The 20,494-nt window shown below is 43.9% G+C and overlaps 1 protein-coding gene and 1 long non-coding RNA gene across 2 annotated transcripts; both read left to right on the top strand.

Annotated features, from left to right (window-relative positions):
* The first annotated feature begins 10,852 nt into the window (after positions 1-10,852).
* Positions 10,853-17,771, top strand: LOC120742195 (ubiquitin-conjugating enzyme E2 G2-like). Its single transcript, XM_040045349.1, has 4 exons — positions 10,853-10,988; positions 12,191-12,226; positions 12,338-12,383; positions 17,609-17,771. Exons 1-4 carry the CDS (start codon positions 10,946-10,948, stop codon positions 17,745-17,747), a joined length of 264 nt encoding a protein of 87 aa, XP_039901283.1. The 5' UTR covers positions 10,853-10,945; the 3' UTR covers positions 17,748-17,771.
* A 2,294-nt stretch (positions 17,772-20,065) lies between these two features.
* Positions 20,066-20,446, top strand: LOC120742181. The gene is made up of 2 exons (XR_005697810.1): positions 20,066-20,233; positions 20,312-20,446. It is a non-coding gene; the product is annotated as an uncharacterized LOC120742181 (long non-coding RNA).
* Positions 20,447-20,494: the final 48 nt, after the last annotated feature.

Below are 20,494 nucleotides of genomic sequence, written 5' to 3'. Positions count from 1 at the left end.
TCACCAGCTTCCTGACAGACAGAAAGCAACAAGTGAGGCTGGGGGAGATCACCTCTGAAACCCGGTCCCTCAGTATTGGTGCCCCTCAAGGATGTGTCCTCTCACCACTACTGTTCTCCCTCTACACTAACGACTGCACCTCCAAGAACTCGGCTGTCAAACTCCTAAAATTTGCAGATGACACCACTGTCATTGGCCTCATTCAAGATGGTGATGAGTCTGCATACCGGCAGGAAGTCGAGCGGCTGGTACTCTGGTGCAGTCAGCACAATCTGGAGCTGAACACGCTTAAGACTGTAGAGATGACAGTGGACTTCAGGAGACATCCCTCAACTCTGCCCCCCCTCACCATATCAGACAGCCCTGTGTCAACTGTGAAGATCTTCAAGTTCCTGGGTACAACCATCTCCCAGGACCTGAAGTGGGAGACCAACATCAACTCCCTCCTCAAAAAGACCCAGCAGAGGATGTACTTCCTGAGACAACTGGGGAAGTACAGTCTCCCACAGGAGCTGCTGATCCAGTTCTACACTGCGGTCATGGAGTCTGTCCTGTGCTCCTCCATCACAGTCTGGTATGGAGCAGCCACTAAACAGGACAGGAGCAGACTGCAGCGGACTGTACGGGCAGCAGAAAGGATCATCAGCACCCCCCTGCCCTCCATCCAGGATCTGTACCTCTCAAGAACCAGGAAACGGGCAGGGAAAATCACCACAGACCCCTCACACCCTGCACACAGACTTTTTGATCTGCTGCCCTCTGGCAGACGGTACAGAAGCCTGCAGACCAGGACCACTCGACACAGGAACAGTTTCTTTCCCCTCGCCATCTCCCTTCTTAACAGTTGACCTGTCACACTGCTCCCACTGCCAGACTGCAACTGCACTTATGTACATTTTGTAGTATTCATTCCACCTCATTCATTTCTGTATTCTATGTATATAAGTTTAGATTAGTTATTTATAGTTGGTTTACACAGCTTTGTGCATGTATGTGTACGCATGTGTAAGGTATATATAGACACGTGTGTGTGTGTGTGTGTGTGTCTTTGTGTGTGTGTGTGTGTGTGTGTGTGTGTGTGTGTGTGTGTGTGAGTGATTTACATTGCTGTGCTTGAGAGCCTCCATCTACCGGAACCAAATCCCTTGTATGTGTCTGCACATATACTTGGCCAATAAACACGATTCTGATATGATTGTTGGGTTTTTCGCTGTACGTATTATTGTAGGGTCTACCTTACAATTTAAAGCGCCCTGAGGCGACTGTTGATGTGATTTGGTGCTGTATAAATACAACTGAATTGAATTACTGAGCACTGGCAGGTACTTGTATCTGTGTGATGTCTCCATGTAGTTTGTACCTGATAACGATTCTGCCCATATTTTCATTAATGACATATGGGCCATTTATGTAACTGTGATCCATCTGTTCCAGATTAAACTGTGATCATTCAGACATTGATGATTTTAAGAAACACTCCTTAAAATTCTATCCTTTGTATTTTGATTCTTGAAATATTTACAATCCAAACTTTAAACTTTATTTGCATCATTGCAGATAAGGCTGAGTTAATGAGCTCCACTGAGGCGAGAGGATGATAAAAACAGCTCTCAGGGTTCAGCCCACATGATCCAGGTGTGGGAGCTCCTGTGTCTGTTTCTGTTCAGCTGAACATGACAACGATCCAAATGTCTCTGTTCGTTATTATTTAACGCACAATTTAAACTTTAAACAGAAACAATGATGCTGATAATTTAATTGATCCTCATTTTAATGTTGATACTTTAAACACTCAGAATATAAATGATGACTGAAGTGATCGTTTCTGTACAAACTTTCATAATTTAAGGTTTAATCATTAAAACAAGGATTTACATTATTATTACACATTTAAACAGACATTTAGACATTTGCATAATTAAAACAGGGACTTAAACCTTGATAACTTCAATGTTAATAATTTAACCTTTGATCACTTTGATACTTTAAACACTGATCATTTGAATATTTGAACATTGATCATTTAAATGATGACTTTATTATAAACACTGATAATTCTAATGACTTAAACACCTAAAAACAATGATTTTACTTTTGATCATTTAAAGTTGGATTATTGGTTTAAATATTCTTTTTAATACTGATGATAACAATATTAACACTACAATTTAAAAATGTTGATTGCATCTCTCCTTCTTTAAAGTCTATAATTTATATTTTTATTCTTCAGACATTCCTAATCCAAAATCTGAGAAATAATTCTTGAAGTGTTGATGGTAATTGTGTCATTGCATCTGATTTTAGATGTTGATCTTTTAATATTGATGATTTAAATGTTTTCTTGAAAAGCAGTAATGTGAAATTCAAAATGTAAACATTATTATTACAATATTAAATGTTGATTTAGTTGATCGTTCGCTCTGTAATGATTATATGATCCTGATCATGTAAATGATAAAATGTTAACAGTTCAGTCTGAATGATTCAAACACATTTTAAACTCTGATGATTTTGATTTACGTGTCAGTTTTCAGTATTTCAACAATGATCATTTGAATGGTAACATTTTATATGTTTTTGAGTCAAATAAGTATTCATTTGATGATAAATTGCAAATTGATGATCTGATATTGAACCAATATTTTTTCTGCTTCTGTTTTTGATTTGATGGTTTAAACTTGTGTGCAGCTGTTCCAGAGCTTTCTGTCAGCTGACACCTCCCTCAGATTGTTGTGTCTCCCCCGATGATGTCAGCAGGGGTAAACGTGACCTCACTGCCCATCCTGGTGACATCAGTGACCCTGGACGGCCTGGCGCAGCTGTCCAATCAGCGGCTCTTCTTCTTCTTCTTCTTCCTGTGCGCCTACCTGTTCATGCTGTGCAGCGACAGCCTGGTGGTCTACGTGATCTGCTCCCAGCGGAGCCTCCACCGCCCCATGTTTGTGTTTGTGATGGCTGTGCTGATGAACTCTGTGGCGGGCAGCACGGTGTTTTACCCCAAACTTCTGGTGGACCTGCTGAGAGGGGTCCGCTCAGTGCAGGTGACCCTGCGTGTGTGCATGTGTGAGGCCTGGCTTTTATATTCATTGGGCACCTCCAGCTTCCTACTGCTAGCAGCCATGTCTTTTGACCGGTATGTGTCCATCTGCCGCCCGCTGCTCTACACCGTTGTCATGTCTCCAGCCACAGTGCTGGCACTGCTGCTGCTCTGCTGGCTGCTGCCTGTCGGGCTGGTCGGCACTGCGGTGCTGCTGGCGAGCCGTCTGCCGCTCTGCCGCTCGCAGCTCAGCAGGATCTACTGCGACATCTACAGCCTGGTCAGTCTGAGCTGTGGTGGTCGTGAGACACTGCTGAGCGAAGTCTACAACCTCTCGGTCATCGTAGCTACTGTCCTGCTGCCCGCCATCTTTGTGCTCTTCTCTTACAGCGCCGTCCTGTCCGTCTGCCTGCAGCGCTCGCGCAGCTTCAGCAGCAAAGCACTGAGCACGTGCCTGCCGCACCTGCTCGTCTTCTGTAGCTACAGCGTGAGCTCCGGGGTGGAGGTGCTGCAGCGTCGCCTACAGGCCGGCAGTCAGCCCACAGCCTCCGTCCTCACCTCCATCTTCCAGGTGATGATCCCGACTGTGTTCAACCCGGTGGTGTATGGCCTAAAGGTGACAGAGATCAGGGCTCAGCTGAGGAGGCTGCTGGGCTGCCAGAGAGCTGATTGACCCACCGAACCGGATCCTGAGTTCTGGTCTCTGTTAGACTTACAGACTTTAAAACTGCTGCTATTTTCCTTTAAAAGATGTTAAATCACTTGATAAAACATATAGAAGAAAAATAAAGAATCTGCAATGCAAAAAGTTGTATTTTAAACAAAACAGATACATAAAAATAACATTGGAAAGCTGGTGATCATAGTTGGATATACATCCATCCATTTTTCCACTTATCCCTTTACGGGTCACAGGGTCAGCAGCCTAAGGACCCCAGAGTTCCCTGTTCCAGTCACCTCTTCCAGCTAATCCATAGGAACACCAAGGCGTTCCCAGGCCAGCCGAGAGATAAAATCTCTCCAGTGTGTCCCTGCCGCCCCCCCCCCCCCCCCCCCCACACACACACACACACAGCATCCATAAGTGTCAGAGACAGGACTTATTAGTACATCCCACCTGCACAATGTACATTTTTCAGATTTTTCATTTCTAGATTGTTTCTAGATTTACTTGTTTTATTTAATTCACTTAAAGTACATAATTCACTTATATAATGTCCTCCTATTCGCTTAATGTATATAATGTTATCTGTCTTTGCACAGTCGAGGAGCATATCAGGATACATTTCACTGCGTGTTGTACTCGTATAACTATGCATGTGACAAATAAAGAACCTCGAATCTAGCAGAAATACATCATCTCCAAAAAGCAGCTGTGTGATTTTTAGGCCAACAAAGTGAAAGCCTAAAAACTATGAACAGAGTCCCAGAAAGTTGATTCTGTTCATCTGAAAATGCTACCTGGATGATTGCACATGCACAGAGACCTATGAGTTAGTGACACAGGGCAGCTCTGGAGGAGTCCAGCACTATAAAGGGAACAAATGGCTCTGAAGGATCAAATGGCTACAAAAACAAATGTAGACTGGTTGGGAATATAAAGAGCTGGTTCAGTGTTTTGTGATCAGGATAAAAACAGCATTGTTCCTCTTATATCCAAGGTTCAACTTATGGATGGCTTTTCCTCTCCAGAAGTGAGGGGTAGGAACGTAGATTTTAATTGAATTGAATGTTATTTGTATTTCTATGCCCTGTAGTTGGAGACAACACTCTGGTCCCCCATCTTAAAGATGGGAACCACCACCCCAGTCTGCAAGTGCAGAAGCACCACACCAGACCTCTAGGTGGTTCCCTAGGCTGTTCATGGCTCAGATACTGTTTGTATATGGTATATGTTGTAGCTCTGCCACTCCCAGTTGTCAGAGTCAGCTGTGAGATTTGCTAAGCAGCCTCAGTCATCAGAGAGATTTCTTGCCCTGCTGAGCAACCACAGTCCTCTGAGCACCAAGAGCACCCTGAGTGTGCTGAGCAGTCCCAGCCTCCGCATCCTGAATCTTCAGTGTCCCGAGAATGCAGAGAGGCCAGAGATTTCCATGGGCCCTGCTGAGCAGCTTGGGCCTGAACCAGAGGGTCCAGAGCTCTTGGGTCCCTCTTCACCAGAGCTAAAACCTAAAGAAGAACTATGGATTTGATCAACTGGTCCCTTAATGCAGTTGACACCCTCTTCTCACCAAGACAGCATATCCTTTTTTCTTTTTTTTATAACTTTTTATTTATTAATTTACAGTATGAGAATACAAAACATTAGGTCAGCATGGAAGACGTACACAGTCTCCACATTAGTATCTACATACATCATAGTAATATTTAATTATACACAATCCATTTTCCCAGAGCTTCTTGAATTTCTCGAGCTCGTCTAAGGGCAAAGGTAAGCCTCTCCATTCCAAAAATTTCTTTCACTATCCCAAACCACTGGGCCAGAGTTGGAGGGTCAGCCTTTAGCCATCTTTGGGTTATGGCCTTTCTGCTGCTAGCCAATAGTATTTTAAATAAATTACATTTTCAACAAGACAGCATATCCATCATCTTTCATTCGGCTACCTTTGGTATGTTGTTTGTCTTGTGTTTTTAGGGTGTTATGATGTGATGATATGTGCTGGAGTTTTTGTCTTCTCCTCATGCTGACTCCGTCTAAGGATCATTATGAGCAGAAATTCTTTTTTCTCCTGATCTGACCTTTAGTTTTACACATTTCATTGTTTTTCCTTTTGCTACCTAGCCTGACCTGACGCCCCAGTGTGAAGTTGTGTATTGTATGTACGGTCAGCAAGGTTTGTCATCTCAGTTGCAGACAACTGCAACCGACAAATAAATGCATTTATCCAAACCAATCCAAAAAGTCCAGAATGAGTGACTCCCGCCCTGCCTGAATCAGAGCAAATGGCTCCTGTGTCACCTCTGGGCCTCTGCTACATAGACTTACACCCACCTCCTCTGTTGTTGCCTGCCTGGTGCCAAGTCTTCTGAGGGCCCTCATCAATGTTATTGACCCCCAGCTAAGCCACCAGTGGTGTCCTGTCACCTCCACCTACAACAGTTTCAATCCAAGCATCCAGAGGGTCTCCTCCCTTGATGCCGTTGTCTGCATCCTGCCAAGCATCCTGAGGGGTCAAATCTGTCACCAACCTCCCAAACCTCCTGAAGGACTCCACTCACTGCTGCGGCATCCTGTCTGGCCTCCTTAGGCGCTCTGCCATCTCTCGCTGGTCATGCCACCAGAAGGTCTTTATTGCCATCATCATCATCAGTCTCCTGTAACCTTTGCCAACACCAACCTCCAGGCAAGTCGCTAGAGGGTCTAGCTTGCTGGTCTCTTGACCTGTCCATTGAGGTGCTGTGTCTATGTCACTGGCATCCTGGCTGGCCCCTAAAGTGTCTGGTTCCCTGTGCTTTCCCCATGACTAGGCTGAACCCTAGAACTGTGTTTTGGACTTTCTGGCCCCCTGTTTTCCTTCCTCATCCACCGAGAACAAGTCTGAGTTATTGCCGGCTATGCGGACCAAGCTCTTGCAACGGTTGTATTGTATATAAATGTAGGATCGTATCCCCCGTAGCAATGGGCCAGACACCGTATACTCCCAGAGCATCTCTCAGGGACACAGTCGAATTCCTCCAAGTCCACAAAACACATGTAAGATTGGTTGGGAAAACTCCTCGAGAGGATGAAGAGTTGGTCCATTGTTCCACGACCAGGACGAAAACTGCATTATTCCTCCTGTATCCGAGGTTTGACTAACAGACTGACTCTCCTTTCCAGCACCCTGGTATAGACTTTCCTAGGGAGGGAGGCTGAGGAGTGTGATCCCCCTGTAGTTGGAACACACCCTCCAGTCCCCTTTCTTAAAGATGGCAACCACCATCCCGGTCTGCCAATCCAGAGGTACTGCCCATAATCTCCACGCAACATTGCAGACGTGTGTCAACCAGGACAGCCCTATAACATCCTGAGCCTTCAGGAACTCGGGGCGGACCTCAATCACCCCAGGGGCTCTGCCACCAAGCAGTTGTTTAACTGCCTCAGTGACCTCGCCCCCAGAGATTGGCGGGTCATCCATCGCGTCCCCAGACTCTTCCACCACAGAAGACATGCCAGTGGGATTAAGGAGGTCCTTGAAGTATTCCTTCCACCGCCCGACAATTTTCTCTGTCGAAGTCAGCAGTGCTTCACCTGCACTGTACACAGGGCAGGTAGAACACCACTTTCCCCTCCTGAGATGCGTTCAGCTTGGCCTGGTACCTCTCAGCTGCCTCCGAAGTCCCACAGTCTAACCAAGCCCGATAGGACTCCTTCTTCAGCCCGGTGGCTCCCTTCACCTCTGGTGTCCACCATTTGGTTCGGGGGTTATCACCATGACAGGCACCAACCACCTCACCTCAGCTCAGTGCAGCAGCTTCTGCAATGAAGGTGCTGAACATGGTCCATTTGGACTCAATATCCCCAGTCTCCCTCAGAATGCTGTGGAAGCTCTGGTGGAGCTGTGCATTGAAGATCTTGTGGACCGGGGCCTCTGCAAGGCGTTCCAAGCGCACCCTCACTATACGTTTAGGTACCTCGGTACCTCTCAACCTCACGCACAGACTCAGGCTCCTTCCCCACCAGAGAGGTGACATTCCATGTCCTGATTGCCAGCCTTGGTAGCCAGGGATCGGTCCACCAGTGGCCGCCACCCAGCACACAACGCACCGCCTATGCTGCCTCCTGTGGGTGGTGGACCTGCAGCAGGATGGGCCCATGTCCTTTTTTCGGGCTGTCCTCTGCCAGGCCCCACGGACTAAGGCCTGGCACCCTCCCCAGGCCTGGCTCCAGGGTGGGGCCCTGGTAACCCTAGCAAGCACACATACTCCTTTCTTAAATTCTCTACACTTGGTCTTAGTAGATCTTTCTAGTAGATTTACTACAGATCACCTGAGCCAGGACCAAGATGTTCTATCCAAGTTTCTTACTAAGCACGCTGCTGCTTACAGTTTCCAATCACAGGTTCAGAGTTTGTTAGTTCTTCCTTGTACGAGGGTAAAGACTGAGGGCAACAGAGCTCCGTAGTTTGTGGCACCAAGGTTATGGAGCAGTCTGCCTCTACAATTACATTTATCTGACTCTGGAGACCTTAAAGCAGTTAATTTCTGTTTTTGCTTAACCAGGTCTTCAGTTGAGACTTTTACTGATAGTTGCTGTTATTAAAATGCTTGTTTACATTATTCTGTGCTTTTGTATGGCTGTTAATGGCACATTAATTTTCTATTATATTTTAATCCGACTTGTTTTACTCTGTTTTGTTGTATAGTGCTTTGTGTCTGTGAAAAGTTTATGATCACTTTAAAAAACAGCTGGGTGATGTGTTGGTTGCAACCATCGTTTATATAATTATCCATACACTGTTTAAGGTTTCGTGTTTGTTTGAATTTCTGATTGATTTTTACCTCCAAACAGATTTAAACCTGAAGTCTATTCATACAGAGATCATTTCTATGATATTTTCATTTTACTTCTTATTGTTTGAAAAATAACTGACTATAATTTACATCTGATATTTCTGTGAAATGTCTGAGATTTGTGATGGTTTTTGTGTTTCAGATGTGTGTTTTTTTCTTTTCTGCTTAACATGAAACTTCAATGTTAATAATTTAAACTTTGATCCTTTAAAGAATATTTGAATATTGATCATTTAAATGATGACTCAGTTTTTAAAAAACTGATCATTTTGTTATTGAGTATAATACATTTAATGATTTACTTTTTAATACTTTAACATTCGTGTTATCAGCATTCAGTGATTTAATGTTAATTTTGAACACTGATGACTACAATATTGACTATATAATTTAACAGCGATATTTTAAATACTGATGAGTTTAATGCTGATTCTTTAAAGACTATAATTCATATTTGATGCCAAAAATGATTGTTTAACTGTTGATATTATTATATCATTACATTTTAATTTGAGGTCCCCAAACACGCTGTCAAGATGCAGCTGCTGAGACACAAAGCTGCTGCTGTTTGTCTGTAAAACCATAGAGACCCTCAGATCAGTGATTAGGATCAGACCTCCTTTAGAATTAGATTAATTTAGATTTATCGTCAAGCAGCGTATAACAGATCTGTTTGATAATGCAACTGTTTCAGAACATTATCATGTTTACTGATTTCAATTCCATTCTGCTTTATTTACGTAGCCCCAAATCGCAACAACATTCACCTTGAGGAGTTTTAAACTGTAACAATAAAACAGTCAGTGTGAGTCAAGCCTCATGATTGGAAGCTCAGTAGGGCTGCAAAAGAAAAGCAGGACTGTTCACCCAAAAAAAACATAATCAGAGAAAAGGTCATAAATATTTGTTGTGTAATCAACATTCATTTTCTTTTTATGCTCTTTAGTTCATCTACATCTTGTTGGGGGGAGGCAGCAGAGGGCCTTGAACTAGACTTCCTGATAAAGAGGAACTTACTGCAGCACGTTCTGATGTGGCAGCTGTGTGCAGTTGCAGCATTTGCACACAGCAACAACAATAACAGATAAAAACACCCCTCGGCAGATAATATAGGCAAAATCCAGCAGTTCAATATTCAGGCCACAGAACTTTCTCACTGTATAAAGTAACAAAGTTGAGTTCTGACTGCCGATTATAGTTTGAATATTTTAAAAACAGTCTGGAAACTGCACTCTTAGGTCAAAGGTCACACAGACCAATGAGTCATTACAAGTAAAAAGAGAAAAACAGGAAATCATCACTTTTGGTAAATGGTAAATGGCCTGCATTTGTATAGCGCTTTACTCAGTCCCTAAGGACCCCAAAGCGCTTTACACGTCCAGTCATCCACACATTGACACACACATTCACACACTGGTGATGGCAGCTACATTGTAGCCACAGCTGCCCTGGGGCGCACTGACAGAGGCGAGGCTGCCGGACACTGGCGCCACCGGGCCCTCTGAACACCACCAGTTTTACATACTTGGCACTATTAACCAAGGTTAATAGTGCCACTTTTCACATGTGGCACTATTTCCAGGCAGTCATTCGCTGTCAGACACTTCTTCACTCACTATGTGTTAACAGACCTCTCTGCACTAAATCACACTTGTTATTAATCTCTCTTTCACACCATTCTGTCATCCTTCTCTCACCACAACCAGTGGGTCCAGATGGCCCCGCCCCTCCCTGAGCCTGGGAGGTTTCTTCCTGTTAAAAGGGAGTTTTTCCTTCCCACCATGGCCTTCCCACTGCTCATAGGGGGTCATATGATTGTTGGGTTTTTCTCTGTATGTATTATTGTAGGGTCTACCTTACAATATAAAGCACCCTGAGGTGACTGTTGTTGTGATTTGGCGTTGTATAAATAAAGTTGACTTGAATTTAATTTATTTGTTTATTTTATTATTTATGTATTTGAGTATTCAACAACAACAACAAAACAGATCTGCTGTGGCACATTTAGACCGTGGCACAGTTAGACCGTAACTTATTATTACATGCATACATCTTGATTCTCAGTCATCCAGGTAAGGAAATCAATTACATACATAAATTAAATTAAATAAAGACAAAATTGAATAAAAAGACTATATAACATTTATTAAAGGCACAAAAACATTTACCTGAGTAAAATTAAGTTTACAATTAAACAAATGAGCTTAATTATTAAACATTAATTATTTTTTATTTGTTTTTAAATGAATTATTTTTATTTTTGTCGACAGGGTGCGCTGTCTGCTGACACGCAAACTGAAACACGTTTTGCGCATGCTCAGTCGGATCAGCTGTTGGTCCGTTCCTCTGTGAGAACCTGAGAAACTGAGCCACTTTTGTTTATTTGTTTGTTTGTTATTTTCTCCGGTAAACACGATGGCTGGCACAGCGCTCAAGAGACTTATGGCCGAGTACAAACGTGAGTAACGCGAGCCGCTTTCAGCCAATGGGAGGTCTTTTAATGTTAGCTAGCATGCTAAGCTAACAGCTCCGCTAGCGCCTGTATCTCTGTACGAAACTCGTTAAAAGTTCGGTCGATTTGAGCTTTTCTTCGCTGTCCGCGTTTGTTCTTCTGTACCTGCGACTCAAACCGATAACCTGATGAATATCTGGACAGTGTGAATAATCCGGTGTCGGCTTTGTCCACCTGCAGTTTAAACCGCGGTATAATTTGGAGCTTATATAATGTGTTTGTGGCGTTATCCAGAATGTTCCATATAGCTGCCGTGATGTAACTTTCAAAACTTTTCTAAAATATGTTAAATGAACACAAAGTGCGAACATCATGTTTATCTGTTGGTTACAGGAACACAGAGCGCAGGTGGAAAACTCGCTGCGAGGCTTCAGCGCTGCACTGACACGGCGGCTGATTTGCCTTTTCTGAAAGTGATAAATTTGAAGGTTTTTAAATGTAATTTGGTGCACTGAGGGCTAACGATAAGAACTTGAACTGGGGGATTAGCCTCGGTACACATTCATATTTAGGCCTGTCATTTATTTAATGCGCTCATTTCAGGCTGCTACACTTTAATCTTGTGTAATAATGTGAATTCTGCATAGATTAGTCGATTCATTCAAGATTCAAGAACTTCATTGTCATGTACACCGCAAAACACAAATGGTTACGCAGAGCAATGAAATTCTTAGTTTGCACGTTCCCTAAAAGAAAGTAAAACACACAAACAGTGCTTTGTGAATCTTGTAGTTTATGTGGGTGTAAACAGAATTTAAAGTGCAAGTAGTTGCAACACTGTCACAGTGATAATATATACAGAGTATATATTAAGGTGTATACGTAGAGCTATGTATAACAATTGCAACTTTACAGGTTAGGGGTAATTACTGTTGTATTATGTTGTGTATAAGTGTTCGAACTTGCAGATTTACAGTTATGGATAAACAGTTCGACATAGATCATTGTGGTAAATCTGATTGGTATTTAAGATAATTGGGAAGTCTTTTATAACTGCTTTTTTGCTTAAGGCTGTTTTTAAATGAATAAATGTTAATCATTTCTTCAACATGGGAAAGCAAACAATCTATCAGCTGTTTAAAAATGTGACTGAGACCGGATCACAGCAGAGGTCAAAGGTCACTCATCTTTCTGTGTTTGTGTTTCAGAGCTGACCTTGAACCCACCTGAGGGCATCGTGGCAGGTGAGACACCAGAACACATCTGTAGCTTCTGCAGATGTGTCTTCAGATGTTCAGCGTGTTGTTCCAACAGTCAGACACCCGAGATTTAAAGAGTTTGTGTTTGCTGTGCAGGTCCAGTGAACGAGGAGAACTTCTTCGAGTGGGAGGCTCTCATCATGTGAGTACCCCGTCTCCATGGAAACACACGTTTGAGTCATTTTTGGGTGTTTGTATTTGTTTTGGAGTGTTATTGTGTATGTGTCAGTTATAACTGGACTCTCACAGCCACTTTATTCGGTACAGTTCACTAGTACTGGGTTAGAGCTCCTTTAACTCTTAGGTGCTTGGCTTCAACTGGGTTATACAAGCATCACAGGTTTTGGTTTATGTGGACATGACATCATCATGACCTCATGATGCTGGTGCATCCATACATCTGTCGATGTGAATCTGAAGCAAAGGAGGATCCCTGCTTTCAGGTTGTTAACGCCAAACTCAGAATGTAGCAGCAGGAATCGAGACTCATCAGAGCAACCAGCGTTTTTTATCTTCTGCTGTCCGGTTTTGGTGAGTCTGAGTGAACTGTATCCTCCACTTCCTGTTCTTAAAGAGCCAGTTACCTGCTCAGTCTGTCCTTTCCCACGCTGCTCTGTTGTAAGGTGCTGTTTGCAAGGCAGCGCGTAGCAGGTATAAAATGTCCTTTAGCTGGTGGGAGTGGCACCGGTGTGGTCTTCTGCTGCTGTAGATCATCTGTTCTAAGGCTCAGGGGTGCTTTTCTGCATACCTCGGTTGTTATGAGTGGTTATTTGAGTTTGTTGCTTTTACTATCAGCTTGAAGCAGTCCAGGGCTCGCAAAATTGCTAGCCCGACGTCCCGGAGCTAGCGATATCTCCGGTTGAGCGACCAAAATCTATCTCAGCCCCACCCGTCGGGTTATCATATAGCTCAGTTCAGTCACCTGAAGCACTTCTGTGAGCACCAGCATTTGTCTAATTTGGCTGTTGCACAAACGAGTTACTTTCACTTCTGTGCTGAGTGCTTAAAGGTCAGGCTCAGTCATGAAAGCAGCGACGGAGCTCCATAGATCCACTAATCGCACTAATTGCATTTAAAAAGCGAACAATGCTGCTCCCTCATGGCTTTAACCTCCCGTCTGCTGGGATCAGTTGTCTGATCCTTTTATTAGCAGCTGTTAGTGTTTGTAACAGGCTCACCTCTCTGTATTTGTTTCTTTAACCTGCTTCACACTTTATGCCAAACTCAGAAAGTAAAAACCTGCAGTTTGAGTCATGAAGTCACCCTCATACGTGTAAACCATGGCAACTAAACTCACAGGTTCAGTGTGACCGAGTGAGACCAGAAGGTGTCGCTGTTCTCAAAGTGTTGGAGATGAAACACAGCTATCGGTACACTCCCCACTAACACAAAGTTAAGGCAAGTCAGTGGATTTATGGCTGGAAGAAAACAGAGCAGGAAACAAGACAACACAAAAGTGTTCAAATTTAAACGCTGGGGAGTAAAAATGTGTCTTCAGGTGGATTTTAAAGATGTCGAGTGTTGGAGAAGTCTTAATCTGAAGACCAAGGCCTGGTCTACCTACAGAAACAACCAGGAGCATCATTCTCCATGAAGTGTGGACACAGCTGAGGACCAACAAAGATGTTCAAGTGTCATTTTAACTGTGAGGTGTGTTTTTAAAGAGGACATGAAACACTGAACATGTTTACCCCACTGATCCTGACACACCGGGTCATGTTCAGCACCATCTTCTGTCAGTACGAGCGTGACGTCATGTGATTGGTTGGTTGAGGCTAACAGACGCACATTAGTTTATGTTAGCTAACTAGTGACAGGATCGATACCTCAGAGGAAAATAGGGACATTAAAGCTAAACATCAGTGTGAGGGGATCACTGTAGTGCTGCAGCAGTGAGTTTATGTGAAACCAGGACATACTGTGGACATACTGTCCACTTTACTGTCTGTGTCTGTAGCAGGAAGTGGCTGTTTGGCTAGCTGCACTGAAACAGTAAATCCAGCTGTTAGCCGTGATGTTGGTGTTTGTAAAGGACAGTGTAGAGGAGAGGCTGTTAGCTGCAGCCAACCAACCACCTGACGTCACGTTCGTACTGACAGAAACATGTTTTTATAACTTTAAGCTGTTATTTGTTAAATCCAGCTTCACAGCAGTTACATGTGTGTCAGAGTCAGAGCTCAGTGGGGTAAATTAGCCTCGATGTGTTCAGTGTTTCATGTCCTCTTTAATACGCTGTTAGACAAAAACATTTCTTATCAGTTATTAAAGATGCTGCAGCTTCGTGCTGTCTCAGACCAAAATTAGTCTCAGCAAGAACTGAAGCGACAAGCTGCAGAGAACATCTGCTGATCCTGAGACTCTTCAAGGAGTCAGAAAACCATCTGCTGAAGGTGTTTCACCTGTGACTGGAAGAAGTTACAGTGGATCTAAATCCATTAAAACACCCCAGATGTGGACCCACAGCTGTGTACTCTGAGTACTCGGTGTGAAAGTAGACATCCTGACTGCAGTAGATGTCCAGAAGTTATTGTACCTAAGAAACCAACATGAACGTGATGTCAGTGAAGGCAGCGCCCTCAGTCTGTCATTAGTAACGGAGCCTTCTGTTGTTGTAGATGTTGGAGTGACAGCAGCTTCAGTCTGCCCTTCAATTTAACCTGCAGCTCGTGCTGCGGCCAACCATCCACATACCTGCCATCCCCCTGACCGATGACATCACCGCGCCACACCCTATCATTAACGAGGTCATTACCTGAGCAGGTCGGCCCTCTGAGCTGCGCTTTGAGATGCTGTTTCTTAATGGGAAGACGTCTGAGCTGCCTGCTCATGTTTAACGGCTGGCTGTTTTGTGACTCCTTGGTTAGTCGAAGATTCAGAAACAAGCTGCTGGGAGCGCGCCGACCCTCTGCCATGGCTCCGCCTACACTGATAGACAGCTGGAGGTGTTTCAGACGCAAACAGGGATCACCTGTGTCAGACTGGACCCGCCCACCTGTGTCAGACGGGACCCGCCCACCTGTGTCAGACGGGGCCCACCCACCTGTGTCAGACTGGACCCAGTATGCTCACAGACGAGCCGTTGGTGTTTTCGGTGCAGTCACCAGGCAGTACACATGTGTGTTTTATAGACAGCCACAGGAGTCCACTTGTGAATACGAGCTCTTTGACGCTCAGTTGTTTCCGCTCTTTGAACCTCTGGCGCTCTGACTTGTTTTGTCCTCAGCTGGTCAGCGTCCTTGTGTCCCGGTCGACAGCGATGTGCCAGTTAAAGTGATGCAAGGTACTCGCTCCAAACCTTACATTCATAAAGCTGTAGCGGCGTCACTGTTTGGATCCAGGTGATGAAACCCTTTGATTTGATCAAACTGCTCTCAGATCTGATAAAAGAACACGCGTCAGACGAGCGCTGATTGGTAGCACAGATAGCCAATCAGAGTGTGTGTGGTCAGTGATTAGAGCGGCTGATGGTGGAGGAGATGAAGCCGAAGTAATCTGCAGACAGACGATCAGATCGGCTGATCTGCCTGACCTCAGATCTGTGATGTGCTCAGATATTCAAACGTCCTCTTGAACTCTGATGACTCAGAAGCTCCATGACGGCGTAACGATCATAAACACGCTGTGATACCGGCGCCGTGTCCTTGCAGCTGATACGGATCGGTGAGCTTCAAACAGCTGCCGCTAGGGCTGTTCGATATAACGATATATATCGGATGACGATATAAAAACGTCCATCGTTTCATTTTACGCTATCGTTTGTTTCGTGGTGTCGCAAAATAAACTGTTTACGGCAATATTTGTTCATGGTTCTGATGTCACTGTAGTGGCTATATTCATTTCTTACAGTTCTCTCTTTCTCTTATATTTAATATAACCACACTACAGACAAGCGCCTGGTTTTATGTGTTGTTGTTAGCAACAGCGACGGTAACAGCATCGCGTGTCCGCTTGTTTATGTTCCACATAAACCTTTCACAATAAAACTCAAGATCCTGTTGAGACTTTTCAAAATAAACTGAATCACGTGAAAGAGCAGATTATTTACGGATGAGAAGTAAAAAAGAGCCGCCAGGTGCTAAAAAGTCAACCTTAGACTCAAACGTTAGAACAGGCTTTTCCCCGCAGCACGCCGTGTAATAAATACAAAGAAAACGGCGCCGTTACAACTTATGTCTAAAAATGTATCGTTTCATGCATCGTTAAAACACTCGACTCCGGGTAAAGGACGCGCAGCTGGAAACACTTCACGCAAGTCGAGCTGCCCGAGATTCACAGAATTTACAGAAAATGTTACATTTTTGTGATTTATATCGTTATCGGACGATAGATGTCTTATATCGGGATGTGAGATTTTGGTCATATCGCACAGCCCTAGCTGCAGGAGCAGAACAGCTTCTCCAAGCCGGTTCAAAGATCTGCTTCTAAAGGAACCACAGGACGTTCTCCCCAAGTAACTGAAACTACTCCAACAGCTCTGTGGGGAGCCGCTCCGCTTTTTCTGACAGGACGTTTTTCCATGAGAAAGGTACGCTGAGACCAAGTACAGCAACAACACAATACTAACATAACAACAATAAGAGTAAGTAAGGAGATAAAGTATATGTCACTGTAGACGGAGCAGCAGCATGTACACAGCATGCTTACAGTCCAGCGTTCTTTCTAAGATCTTCTCATCATTTGGTCTGAACATCAGACCCACGTTATGTTGAAGTAAGTCAGTATTTGTCTCCTTACACAGACTGACACTGGCTGGGTTTGGAGTCAGGTTGGTTCATCTCCTTCTTCTGACTCGAGAACAAAGTTAGTTTTTTTCAACAAACACATTTTTGTTGAAAAACAACAAACTTTTTGCTTTCCAGCAACAAATATTCAAATCTGAGTGGCGTCTGAAAAACATGAAGACAAACACGTGAAATGAGTTTGTTAGCTGCTGGTGCTGATGGAGAGAGCAGGTGTTAATGTTCCTGTTTGCTTTGCTGTCTCCGTGTTCCACGTGTCTTTGTTTACAAGGAACATTAATCTCTGTTTTTACCTGTGTGCCTCCCAAGGCTGCTCACACCTGATTGGTCAACAGGACAGAAACCTGCAGATGTTCACATCCAGATGTGTTCATAGAGACGGGGTTACCTGTTCTGAAGCTGCTCCTTCAGGTTCTCGAGGGAGATAAAAATTTGTTAGAGGATCATGAAATCAGAGTGAGGGTCACCTGTGCACAGGTGTTACAGAGACGAACAGAAAGAGCAGCAGATTAAACTTAAAAAACCCGTCCAGCTGCTAACAGGTGATCCAGGCGGGTTCTCCAAGTTCTTCAGGTGCTCTTTGGTTTCGTGCTCTCTGGGTCTCACATGTACTTCCTGTGTGTTTCAGGGGTCCTCAGGACACGTGCTTCGAAGGCGGAGTGTTTCCAGCCATCCTCAGCTTCCCCTCCGATTACCCCCTCAGTCCTCCAAAGATGAGGTTCACCTGCGACATGTTTCACCCCAACAGTAAGTCGACCTGCGGCTGAGCTCCGCCCCCTCACCTGCACAGACAGCTTGGTTCTCACAGGGTTTTTATGAAGGTTAAAGCTCGGTTCAGACTGGAGGTGTGTTTGTGGAGAAGCTGAATGTGATGTTTATCCTCTCTCCTCTCAGTCACGTTAATCCAGCACAGTGAATCACCGCAGCGACGAGCTCGTGTTTCCGCGGTTTTTAGACTCGTTTAGAGCCTCGCTCTCAGCTTTTAACCCGTCATGTTCACCTGAAAACAGACAAACTCTTAACACAACACAATCTTTATTTATAGAGCACAATTAAAAGCCTTGGGCATACCAAAGTGCTTTACATAAAACAATAAAAGGTTCAAACATTGATAACGGATAAATAAAAATAACGAGTTATGTTCATAGATAAAAGCTACCAATAAGAATGACTACAGCACATGGTAATAGCAAGATAAAAGCTGTACCACCAAAATAAAAGACACCAATAGAAAGATAAGAGGGAATTAATACAAGAGGTCAATAGGTCACAGCAACCAAACAAACAAACAAACAAACCAGCAATTAAAAGGTGGAGAAGGCAAGTTTAAAAAGATATGTTTTAAGCTGAGATTTAAAAGAATGAATAGAATCAGATGCCCGGATGCCAATCGGGAGATTGTTCCACAGCACAGGTGCGACAAGAGCAAACGATCGATCACCTCTAGTCTTAAGTCGAGATCTGGCTGAGCCAGCAGTAACTGTGACGATGACCTTAAAGCCCTAGCAGGAGCATAAGGGTTTAAAAGGTCCTTAAGGTATCTGGGTGCAGTGTTGTTAGTAATTTTAAAAGTAAACAACAAAATTTTAAATTGAATACGATATTTGACAGGTAACCAGTGCAGATCGGCAAGGACAGGAGTAATGTGGGCAAACTTGCTGGTTTTAGTTAGAATGCGAGCTGCAGCATTCTGAACTGTCTGTAATCTCTGTAAAAGGGAAGAGTGGAGACCAAATAAAGTGAATTACAATAGTCTAGCCTCGACGTTACAAAGGCGTGGATGAGCTTTTCGAGATCTTTATGCGGGATATAGCGCCTAGCCTTAGAGATAAGACGAAGCTGGTAAAAACTAGATCTGACAACCGCAGACACTTGTTTGTCAAGTGAAAAGAGCTGTCAAATAAGACACCCAGATTCTGACAGTATCAGAGAGAGAACAACTAAGAAAACCAAAGGCAATCCCGGAAGTTTGGCACGAAGGGCGTTACTACCAAAAATCATAATCTCGGTTTTTCTTCTCATTAAGGATGAGAGAATTCGACAACAACCACTTCTTGGCCTCAGACATGCATTCTCGGAGGCTATTCAGAGACAGAGCAAGATCGTCGTTTAGCTCAAAATAGAGCTGGATATCATCTGCATAATAGTGATAAGCAATATGGTATTTCTCAAAGATAGCACTTAAAGGAAGCAAGTGTAATGAGAAAAGGGTAGGGCCTAACACAGATCCCTGGGGGACACCACAGCAAACAGGTACAGCCGAGGAAGAGGATGTAGCCAGATGTACCGTAGAGAGCCGATTGGAGAGATAGGATTTAAACCAATCCAAGGCAGCGCCCTTGATGCCTACAGTGTGCTCAAGTCTCGCTAATAAGATATTATGGTCAACCATGTCAATGCCGATGATAGATCCAAAAGCACTAAGGACTGAGGGGCGTCCGTTGTCAGCCATTAGTAGGAGATCATTGAAAACACGAAGCAATGCTGATTCTGTGCTGTGATGTTGTTTGAAGGCCGATTGAAATTTATCATTTATATTATTCTCATCAAGGTAGGTCTGCAGTTGGAGCAGAACCACCTTCTCAAGTATTTTAGCCAGAAAGGGAAGCTTAGAAATTGGCCTAAAATTGGCAAAATCACTAAGCTCAAGGTTCCTTTTTTTTAGAACAGGTTGGATTATGGCATGCTTGAGAGCTGAAGGTACATAGCCAGAAAGCAAGGAGAAGTTCAATATGGACAATAAACAAGGTCCAATTACACTGAAACAATCCTTAACAATACGGGATGGGAGAGCATCATGTACACAGTTAGTATTGTTCAATTTATCAATTAGACGCTTCAGAGTGAGAGAGAAACGGGTTCAATTGATAAAAAGTGGCCGAACAATCAGGGGTAGACATACAATCAGTCACCAGAGGAAGAGTAGATCTAAGGGATAAAACTTTATCTAAAAAATAGTTTGAGAATTTTCCACAAAGACCCGGGGAAGACAGCAGTGGTATAGAGGGACGGGGGTTCACCACAGAGTTAAAAATTTTAAATAGAATTCGTGGATTATCACCATTAGTGGAGTGCGTGCTGCAGAGAGGTTAGCAGAACAACAGGAAGCAGATTTACGGTTCAGAAAATCTAAATTATTAATAACTTATTTGATTTATTTCACCCCGTCTCTGCTCTCTCCCCCTCAGACCTGCTGCCTCTTGACCTGTTGTCCAAAGCCCTGCCCCCCCCAGGACATGCCACGCCCACTCAGGTAAGACACAGGATAGCATGAAGGTATGAACATTTATGATGGTAGCTACCCCTAATATTTCATCCGCTACCCCTCCAGGTGCGGATGGTTCAGTCCAAAGGTTCCAGAGGTCTCCGATTGGCCAGCGCCGTGGCAGCACCTCTGAATTTCCCCGCCTCCCAGATCTTCACCAACTGTTACTACTTTCCCTCTGAGTTCTCATTGGTTGCCACGGTGAAGATTCAGACACTGAGACAGAAGGTGATGCAGCGGAATGGATCT

This window comes from Simochromis diagramma, unplaced genomic scaffold, assembly GCF_900408965.1.
Source record: "Simochromis diagramma unplaced genomic scaffold, fSimDia1.1 OVJJ01000055.1, whole genome shotgun sequence".
Lineage (NCBI taxonomy): Eukaryota > Metazoa > Chordata > Actinopteri > Cichliformes > Cichlidae > Simochromis > Simochromis diagramma.
Note: the sequence above shows the minus strand (reverse complement) of the source record. Positions and strands in the feature narration are given on the sequence as shown.

What these genes read in the sequence shown, in the direction of transcription:
- LOC120742195 (XM_040045349.1), top strand. Translation starts at nt 10,946, where the DNA reads ATGGCTGGCACAGCGCTCAAGAGACTTATGGCCGAGTACAAAC. An exon ending in ACCTGAGGGCATCGTGGCAG is followed by an intron (nt 12,227 to 12,337) that starts GTGAGACACCAG and finishes TTTGCTGTGCAG; the next exon opens with GTCCAGTGAACGAGGAGAAC. An exon ending in GAGTGGGAGGCTCTCATCAT is followed by an intron (nt 12,384 to 17,608) that starts GTGAGTACCCCG and finishes TGTGTGTTTCAG; the next exon opens with GGGTCCTCAGGACACGTGCT.